The sequence below is a fragment of the Durio zibethinus genome, chromosome 13, assembly GCF_047325235.1.
Source record: "Durio zibethinus cultivar Kanyao isolate XHJ-2024 chromosome 13, ASM4732523v1, whole genome shotgun sequence".
NCBI lineage: Eukaryota > Viridiplantae > Streptophyta > Magnoliopsida > Malvales > Malvaceae > Durio > Durio zibethinus.
The window spans coordinates 17,506,610-17,517,299 of record NC_143174.1 but is presented as its reverse complement, the minus strand read 5'-3'; the positions used below and the strand labels follow the sequence as shown (position 1 = coordinate 17,517,299).

General features: G+C 29.9%; 1 protein-coding gene across 16 annotated transcripts; it reads right to left on the bottom strand.

Moving 5' to 3' along the window:
• Positions 1 to 1,316: 1,316 nt before the first annotated feature.
• LOC111302869 (protein DETOXIFICATION 27-like) lies at positions 1,317 to 8,087 on the bottom strand. Of its 16 annotated transcripts, XM_089741935.1 has the most exons (8): positions 7,862 to 8,081; positions 6,335 to 6,567; positions 6,136 to 6,251; positions 4,951 to 5,022; positions 4,788 to 4,868; positions 3,990 to 4,029; positions 2,852 to 3,070; positions 1,318 to 2,362 (listed from the first exon to the last, which is right to left on the bottom strand). In XM_089741935.1, exons 1-5 carry the CDS (start codon positions 7,879 to 7,881, stop codon positions 4,854 to 4,856), a joined length of 456 nt encoding a protein of 151 aa, XP_089598061.1. In that variant the 5' UTR covers positions 7,882 to 8,081; the 3' UTR covers positions 1,318 to 2,362; positions 2,852 to 3,070; positions 3,990 to 4,029; positions 4,788 to 4,853. The 16 variants fall into 16 exon arrangements, 15 of the variants coding, with proteins under 15 accessions (XP_089598062.1, XP_089598061.1, XP_089598056.1 ...); XM_089741936.1 differs by lacking the exon at positions 2,852 to 3,070 and having other exon boundaries at positions 1,317 to 2,362; XM_089741930.1 differs by having other exon boundaries at positions 1,319 to 2,362; positions 4,788 to 5,022.
• Between the last annotated feature and the right edge of the window lie 2,603 nt (positions 8,088 to 10,690).

Genomic DNA, 10,690 nt, shown 5'->3' with positions numbered 1-10,690 from the left:
TCCAAAATAGAAACTTGAGTTGGATAAAAAACAAGAGCCATGTGAGTGAAAGCAGCAATTAAAAACATGTCAGAATACATGTAGAGGTAGCTTACCTTAAAGGGCATTTGATGTTGGCCCTTTGAGATGTCTGTTTGGAATATGGGCCAAAACCAAGTGGATAGATTGGATCATCAATCTTTGCAACAATTGCTTTCCTTTTATTCAGATTATTTAGCAATTCAACCATATCTTCTAATTGTCCATTTATCTCTTCTTGTGCCCTTTTCATCTTTTGAAAGCCAAGAGCTTGTTCTTTTATTATAATTCTAGCTTGATATCTAGTATTGTAGTGCTTTAGATTTTTAAAGTTTGAGTTATCCTTGAACTTTGATTTACAACAATTAGAGTGCATATTTAGAGGCATATTCATGAAACTATTCTATTTTTAGTTTATGCATGAATGAACACATGCATGCATGAATGCAATAAAAAGGATTTAATGATATAAATGCATGCATATATAGTAAAAAAAAAAGATTAGTAAATAATATAATATATAAAAGAATAATATAAAGGGTTAGCATGCACATAATATATACAAGAAACAATTTATAAATTTATAAGCAAAATAATAAATGTCATATCATGTGTCCTATGTTAGGTTTTCTAGTAAAAAGAAGGGCAGAGCTTCAACTTAGGTTTAGATCCTTACAATTTATTTATATGCTGGGTTTAAAAGTCCAACACTCAAAGGTTTCCAAATTGTTCCCTATATCATTGTCCATTATAGACTAGTAAGACATCACAATTCTTGTTCGACATTATAAGTTCCAATGGAAAAGATTCAATTTGAGTGAGAGTTTTTATTAGTTCACATGGAGATTATCACTTCACAAAAGTATAGGTATTTGCTCTTTTTTAAGAAATGCCAAAACTAGGGTCCAAAACCAGGGTTTAAAGTTTATGCATAAATGCAATTGTGGTTTGTGTAAAAAGACATGCCAAATAATCAAATAAATTAGTACACATAAAATTAAAATCTACAAAACAAAAAAAAAATAAATTATAAACTAGGTTAGTCCACATGAAAATCATAAATAATTATATAATAAAACCTATCAAAACAATGCTTAAAATAACATATAACTAACTAATCACTTAACTCTTTAATTTTTCAAATGGAGTTACCAAACTGTTATAATGTTTAGGTTGGATAACTTACCCATTAAACTTAAAACTATAAAGTCACCACCAATATTTTTTATCTATGTGTGATTTGTCACCTATGTGAATATATCCATTTTAAGGTTGTTCTAAACTTAAACTAAAGATCCCTAAAAAGAATATGTTCTTGTCTACATCAATAAAACAAGGTCAATGAGTTAGTTACGTATAAAAAGGTATTAGCACCTCATTATGCCCAAAATTAATATCAAATTAATTATATGTTATCTTTCTAAACCTTAATCAAAGATGGTTTTTATCATATAAATAAATCATGCAAAAATCAATTTCAATCCTTTTTATTTATTTACACAACATGGTCATACAAAAATTTTATTAAGAACCAAATCATGCAATCATACAATCATATTACATATCATGCCAATATATTATGCAAAATTAAAAAAAATATATCATGCAACAATCATACCAAAATATCAAATATGTAAAAATATCACAAAAACATTTAATATATCATGCAAATAACAAATCATGTAAATAAATAATAAATCATGTAAATATATTAATAATTATGTAAATAATCATGCAAATAAAAATATCATAAAAGCAAAGAATAACAAAAATTAAATAAAAAAATAAAAAACAGAGCATAAAAAAATTCAAACTGGGTCGGGCCACTGTGAGTATCACGCGGGTGGCATGGGTTGCGGGTCAGCCTTAGTTCTTCTTTAATAAACTATGCCGTTTTATTTTGTTTAATAGCCCAAACTTCACTCTTTTCCTCACTGCTATTTCTTTCTTTACAAAGTCTACTCCCGTCCCTCTTAAGTTTCTTCAACAGTCCCAGAACCTAGTTGCAGATGAAGCCCGTCGTAGCTTCTACCAATTGCCGTAGGCAACAACTGATCACCGCCATCCAGCTTCCTTCTTTTTCCTTCTAAATTTTTTCCTACTCTTCTGCATTCTCCTCTAAATCCCAAATCAAAACCCGGTAGCAACCCAAACCTCGGCAACACCTCACTGCTACTATCGCCGTTCGTCGCTTCCAAAAACCTGCAAACTTCTTTCCTTTTCTTTACTCCCATGATGCGGTTTCTGTCTCTGTTGAAAACTTCAATAGAGCCCAACTATTGCCTGTTTCCTCTTTCCCCCTTTTTGTAGCCGAACCCTAAACCAAGAACAGCCACCGCCTCCTCTGAAACCAAATAAAAAAATTTGCTGTTGAATGCTTCTATCTGATGTGTTTTCTCTATATGTGCTTGTGTTGTGTTTGTTGATTTTGCACTATAATTGCTTATTTTTCTACTGTCGAATGGGTCTTTTCTAGGTTTTGTTAATTGTCGATTCTGAGTTGAGGCTTTGTTGGTGGATTCTTTGCTATTTGTTTTGTGGATTTTGGCTTTGAATTGTTTGCTAGATTTTTTTTTTTTTTGGGTTGTTGAATTCGGATGAGAACTAGCTACTGAATTGCTTGAAATTATTCACTGCCCAAATTTCCTTATCTTTTGGTTCTATGCTTGTTTGCGTTTTACCCCCTGTTTGCGTTTTACCCGTTTGCTCAATTATCTGGGCTAATACTGTTTGCTGGGAACGGCCTTAACTGAGTTTCTGGATTGGCTAGCTACTGTAGAACTGTATGTTAGGCGATTCTGTTTTTTTATTGTGAATTTGTGATCTCAGCTACCTGGTTCCTCTTGCTTGATTATTGGATTTGCAAACTTGGCCTTTGTTTCAATCCTTGTTTGTGGCCACCTTTGAATTGCTTTCGCTTTTTCAATTGTATTGTTGTATTTCTGATCTTTGAGGCTACCCAAAATTGCATTGCTTGCTTTTCAGTGGTTTCTGATCATGAATTGCTATCGTCCGCCCCCCTATGATTCCCTTCTGCTTCTTTTCTGTCCCCCTATGATCACAAATTGGAGCCTTTAATAGGGATAAAATCAATTCAATTTCGAAAACAAAATATTCCACCGGATCTAGCAAGATTGTATTTTTCGTAATCTTTCCTTTTCGCAATAGATTGAGGCTCAAGAATCTCTCAAGAATATTAGATCATTAAGTTTCAGAATCCAAACTGAATCCAAGGATAATTTGCCAATTTCCTACCTTTTTCTTCCTTCTGGTTTTGTGTCTTTATATATTTTTTTTTTTTATTTTGACCATGACCAAACTAACAAAAAACTAAAAATAAAAACAAAATCAAAATTGATATTAAAGTTCTTGGGCTTTTAACCTTTGGACTTAAAATTTATTTTTTGTATTTAAACCCAATTTTACGGCTGAAATTTGTTTCAAACTCAAAAAGATTTTTCCAATAAAATGGAATGTCTACAATTCTTAGATCTTTTTCTAAATTAGAAACCTTACCACACATGTCTTCATAAAATCAGTATTGACAATAGACTGAAAGAGCAATGTATGCTATAGCTACCAATCCAAAGCAAATTACTTTTCGGACATGTATTAAAAAAAAAAAAAGCTATTGCCAACAGTTAAAATTAGTATTTGATAAGCTATTGAGAAATAATCTCAGAAAAAATATAAATAGAATAGGAAAGAGCTGAGAAAACAGATATAGTTCTCAAATCAACTGCATCTAGCCATCAACTGTGACCATATCAAGGTTCAACATCCAAGCCAATGCAAAACATGAAAGATACAACAATAGGAATCGAAAAGTAAAATTGGTTGGAGAATTTTACCTACTGGATAAGCATCTTGGAATGGGAATGCAGTTTCTCACATATGAAGCTATCTTGGAACATTCAGAACCAAAATTAAAAGCATGTGAAACAGAAGTAATTGGTTTTTTCAATACTTACCATGCATTATCTCTTGAACCGACAGTCAAAGATAGCAAACCTGAAAAAATTTATCAAATTGATTACTGAAGCCTTATGTTTAATTTCTTATATTTATGTGTGTATAACCATTTGCAAACTGTTCGATCATTTTCTGATAAAATTCACACATTGATGTAACAATGTAGAGAATTTGGACAACAATTGAAAACAATAAGATGACCATTAAAAGCACACAGGTTTCAGTATTCAACTATATACTGTGACTTATAAGAAATATCTTTAGCTACATTTGTAAATGCGCTTGCAAATTAAAATAACCAATGTAAGGAAAGAGATTTCAAGTATTTAATGCCTTGAACATTGAACAATTTTTAAGAAAACTTTTGTTTCAAAAGCATTCTGCCTTATATCAAAATATATGTAAAAAAAAACTAAATTACAGTCTTTAAGCAATCAAGCAATCAAGACATTATAAAAAAATTATTTAAACATAAATTAAAGGAGATAAATGACCCAAGGCGAAACATTCCTATTGTAAAAAAACTTGTTCTTATCCTAGTTGTGGAAAGGAAGAATAAATGGCGACAAAAAAATGGCAAATCCTTCCCTCTAGGTTCAACAATTTTCTAATCAAAGTCATCCTTCACTTTCTATCACTTGTTTCGACTCTTGGCTTACCTTTAACTTCAGATTCCTATATTCCAAAAGACATTACAGATTGCATTCACCAATGAAAATTTCTTATTATGGTGTTTCCACTAAAAGCTTAATAAATACAATAAATGATCAAGTATGAAATCATGCATGTTAATGTACCTGAGGCAAGTGCAGGAAAATGTATGTCTTTGCTGTTGAAGGGTTGTGATTTTTAGCACCCTTACTCTAATCATAACAAACCTATAGCAAATTCAATGTGAGAATCACAGTACAAATCTTTTTCCAGTTAAAGAGAAAGTCAGTATTGCAGAAAAGCAGAAACCGAGTATGCACGTATTGACCCATCATTGTTGAAGGTACTGCAAGGTATGGGCTGACTGCACCTTAACATGGCCTGAAAATCAGAAAAAGATAACATTAAATAACTAAACTAGAAGTGTTGCAGCAGATTGCACCTTCCAATACTATCCTTACTGCAATCATTTTCGAATTGTTTCGAACAACTTACAGGGAAAAAAAAACCTTTATTCAGTGATTTCAAGAGACAATAGCAAAAGCAGAGTCTGGGATTCTCACACACCAACATGCTATTAAGGTAAGTACTGAAATAATCAAAAGAAACTGAAGGAGAAAATGAGGTCATAAATAATGAAATGCTAGAATTTTAATGATAACAGCTATTTTCTGTTAACCAGGTAAGGTTCTTCACCAAAGGAAAGAATGTCATTTTGCATTATCAACATAGTTACAAATAGGAGTCATCACTCAATACCAAGCTATTAGAATGCCTTGCTTTTCAAGGAATAGGAAAATCAAAAGAGAAAAGTAATGACAGAACAAATAAGTATATAGAATCTTTAACGGCTGCATCCATTGATTTCATCTAACCTTCTGTCTACTAGAATTATGTAACTGCCTTTGTTTTATTCCTAAGAACTGCATATAGTCAACAAAGAAAAAGAATGAAATAACTACTGCTTAGTAGTATAACATACACTTTTGCATATTATAACGCTAAAGTTTAGATTGAGATACAGAGTTCAAAAAAGTTTTGAGCTTGAATAATAGTCTCTATCAGAAAATCTCATTCCTCAAGCTACCTATTGTGTCAGTTACAATAAGGTATGCTAATTACTGATGTGAACATCTAAAACTTAAATAAAATCAAGATGAAAATCATTATATGTAAAATCAGATTATAGCAACGCAAATTAAAGAGATCTAATATCGAAAAAATTCGAGAAAGCTAGTCCAATCCCTGCTGCAACCAATTCATCTTTTGAAAGCTATTCCTTTCCTCCAGAAGTGTTGATATGAGCCTAAAGGCCAAGGCAAAAGGAAGAGGTCCGAGACTCCCTGACCGAGCATCAGGTTCAAAATATAATAGAGAGATATGAACCAAAACCACGTTTCAAGTATATAAGCTAATTCGAGTACTGTCATTTTTTATAATTTTCAATGAGAAGACTTTTTTGCCAAAAACTTTTGACACAATAATGGTACTTACCGTGATGCCAAATTGAAGCCGTCCCAAAAAGACACCAAGAGGAACTCCAACTATATAATAGCTACCTATGTTTACAAATGCCACTACACCTTGCCAAACAAATCTGATTGCGACACCTGAAAACAAAGCACAATGATCAAATAATATGACAAACTATTGATCATGATACCAAATAGCAATTTCTTATTGAGTTTATGACCTAAAAGAACTGGTTGAATGCAGTTGAGATGAATGGTGAATACCAGTAAGGCTGAGAACTTATTAACCATTGTAATAACAGAAGAACTTGAGGTGAAGATCATTGTAAGTGTTTCATAAATGGCCATAATAATTGACCAAAAGCAAAATCCAACTGCTAGAGAGGTAATCACAGATACTGCAGTTGCAAACTTGGCACCTTCTGTGTTGCCTGCACCAAGCTCATTTGCTACACTGTATTAAGAAACAAAACGTGTTAGAAGAGTTAATAAGGGCAGATGAAACAGTAACCAAGGGGTGAGTGATGAAAACAATCAAGCCAATAAAAAATTCAAAATCAGTTGTATAACAATACAAATGCTCCAAAGAGAAAATTTTTGTTACTTTATATGTATACTTGAATTCATTCTATTTTTTATTAAAATGGTAACACTGACTATGTGGGGATCTAATCCATTTTGTATAATCCAATGCCAGACATATGAAAGGTGACAATTCAATATTTTATAGCATCTATCATATAAATGTGCTATACTGATTCATCATTTTACTGAAGACACTAACATGAATAAGATCATCATCAAAACCTAAATATCAGAGTAAACTACTTCAGAACATGTATGCCAGAAAACCACAAAAAAGGGAATCACAATTAGTCATCAATAAGACCAATACAGTGTTTATGGCGAGAGAAATGTTCTATTAAAATTTAAGTTAAAGACAATAGAAGTTATTTACTTTTATGTTATGTCTGATCTCTCATGTGCCACCATTTCTGCATAGGCACTCTTTTCAGCTGTAAACTATTGCAATGCATATTCATGACGAGCATCTTAAAGCTTTTTTTAGTTAATCGACTGTAGATTGAGATTCAATTTATATCTTCCTTTTCTCCTTTTAATTTTTTGAAATTCCTATTTCAATTGATTACACTTGTATAGTGAGATGGGGAGGGGGCCCTACAACCGGTAACATATCCAGTTCTAGCCAAAAATCCCAGCGAAATCATCGATTCCCAGACAAAAATAGATATGTTGCCAAATAAGGAATTGAAAATTTATCAAAAAGATGCAACAAGTTATGAAACAACAAAAAAATAGTAGAATTTAAAAAAATAATAATAGAATGATAAAGGTGACGAAGGAAGTAGAACCAACTAAACTGAAGGAGCATTAATTGCAATTTGAGTATTGTGCAAATACACAAACACTATAATTAATATTCTGCAATAGAAATTCTCTAACCTGAAACATTAAAAACCCACAAACTTTGATTAAATTTTTCAATATTATAAGAGACTCAATTATCAATAAATCAAGGATAGATAAAAGAGACCATTCTTCACAGCAAAATCATATAAAGAATTATCAAACCTCAATTACAATCTTCACAGCAAAGATTTTGAAATCACCTCAAGATTAACAATTTTCTAGAACCTAGAAAACCATAACAAAATGAGAACAAAACTGCAAAAATAAAACAAAAACCATATAAAACAAAACCTTGATAAGATTTCCATGAACACAACCTGTTGATCATCAAGATCATCACTCTTAAATTTGAGTCTCTTGTCTTGGTTTCAGATTAACGACCTTCAGAAAGATCAGAGAATTGAGATTGAGGCTTGGGAGCAATTAAAAGGAGAAGCTTCTGTAGAAGCTGTCTTCCCAAAATTACTCCTTTTTTTTTTTTTTAATGCATTGTTTACCTATTCTTTCAAGGCATGTCAGGAGATCAATTCGATAATGCCTATATAAATTTTATACATTATTAATCAATTAAATAATATCATTTTTATTAATTAGTAAACATCAATTTTTAAAATAGATATATAAAAAAATTAATATTTTTAAAAAAATTTATTCATTAATAAAATTATATTATCTAAGTCACACATTAATAAAATTAAATTATTTGATTCATTAATAATATATAAATAATACATTAAATATAATTTTTAATATAAAATTAAATCAAACTTATGCAACATACTTAAACTTAAAAATCTCAATATTTCTTTTATTATTAAGTCAAAGTCTCATTACAATTACTATTAATATTTTAATGCGGTGAGTATAAGAAAATTTGAAAGGCCTTATTAGTTTTTGAAGGTTCCTCTAAAGAAATGGGATCAACAAGCAGAAAATGGAGTCTTACATTTGGTTGTGGAAAGAAAGTCGCAAAAACATGAAAGGAATCAGCATGGCACAGAAATTTTAACCAAAGTCCATGTGTAATGAATCCCTCAAAACAAATCCTTTCAATCTGATTATGCGAGTCGTTTAATACTATAACATTACACATCTTCACGTGAATCTGACTGCCATTTTCAGGCTCATTCCTGTACTCGGAATAGAAGGCCATTTTCCAGTAGTTGTAGCTTGACTCCATGGCAAGAATGTGAATGTAGAACCCACTTATGGTCCGCGATTCTTTGATTTATGGCAATGGGTGGTGACACTTTAATTTGGACAAACCAAAGGAAAATATAGAAAAAGGACTTACAACAGGAAACTACAAACTGCAACAGCACAGAAATAACCCTGCTCATTCCAGCACGCAAATTGAACTAAAAGCTTCTTTCAAGAGTATGTCTACTTCTGGACCCTCAGTTAACTCTATTCTAGCATATTTACTTCACTAGTTCCGACTACATTTTCAAATTGAAATAGGTCGAGACCCAACGTTAGTTTCTTAAGTGCAACAAAGTTCTGGGTTTTACTCAAACTTTTTCCACCAGCTACAAACTCATTTTAATTATAAAAGAAGCATTTCACACATTTGAAAAAAAAAAAAAAAGCACAAACGAGTTATATATTCATCTTCTCAACAATTCAAGGGAATCCAAGTACACCTGAGCCTTAATTCTTCATTTATTTGTCTTATATTCTGTTTTTACTAAATTGACAAATACCCAACTTGGTTGTATGTGTTTTTTTTTTTTTTCACTTAACTAACGAACCTCCAACTTTTGAGAGATCAATTTGTTTGAAAAACAATTTTAAGTTCTTAGAATTTGTGAGTGGTCCAGAGGTGAGGCATTATGAGAATTTGTGATTGTGTTAGAAACTAATTTGATTTGGAAATTTTAAAGCTTATACCTAAGCTGCAAAAGATATTTGCACACTTGAAAAAAATAGTGGATTGGATGGACTTCTTGGTTGGAGGTAGCCAAAGACCGAACTTTTATAAATGATTATACTTGAATTCTCTACCCATTATCTTTTTTTTTTTTTTTAAACTATATTTTTAACCTGTGCCATGCACAGGATTTGTTTATTATTTTTAACAATTAAAAAAATTTTATTAACCTTAAATTTTTTTATATTACTTACTTTAATTAAAAAAAATGCACACATTTATTGATTTATTGTATATAATCATACATTTATAAATATTAAGATATAACTAAATAAGAGTCTACACATATTATAATACTTTTTCAAAGTCAAAGCTTTTGTAAAATTTCAAAGAATTATAAAAAGTTTTTCTTTTTCATAAAAATTATTTTTAATTCAATTACTAAACAATGAAAATTTTGCTACTCGTTTTTTCTTGTTCGATCAAAAAAATAAAATTCAGTTTTAAACAATCAAGATTTTTATTATTGGTCTATATATATATATTTTAGTGTTAGAAATATTATTATTTACGCGTTTGGGTTCCTCACGTGATGTTGGTACAATTTATTTAGGGTTTATATTCTATTTGTGTTTTATTGTACTCTTAATTATGATTGAATATTTATAATCGTTTCACTACTTTTAATAAAATTTTACTTTGGCTTATTAAAAATAAAATAATTAAGATTAATAATTGTTTATATGTTGATATGAATGTATAAAAAATATATATCATTTGATTAAATTGTAAAAGACATTTATATTAGCAAAATATTCTTAAATTATTAAATCTTATAAAGCTAAACCAAAAATAAAACATCAAATAATAATAATAATAATAATAATAATAATAATAATAATAATAATATGATTGAACTACAAAACATAATTATTAATTTGCTCATAACTATTTACTTTTTATTAGTTTTTATTTTTTTACATATATACTTTACCATACAAAGTTGTTTTTTTATTAGAACATAAACCAAATATACAAATTGAAAATTATATATAATTTAGATCTCTTGTATTTATGCATAGCAAATATCTAGTTTAACTATAACTATAACTATATATATATATAAACATATGAGCCAATTTATTTTAGAATAAATTAAATCTAAATGCATATATCATATAATACAAATAAAACCAAATAACAAGTCTGAAAAAACAAACAAATAGAGGAAAATAATAAATATATATAATATAAAAAATAATGAACTATATCTATT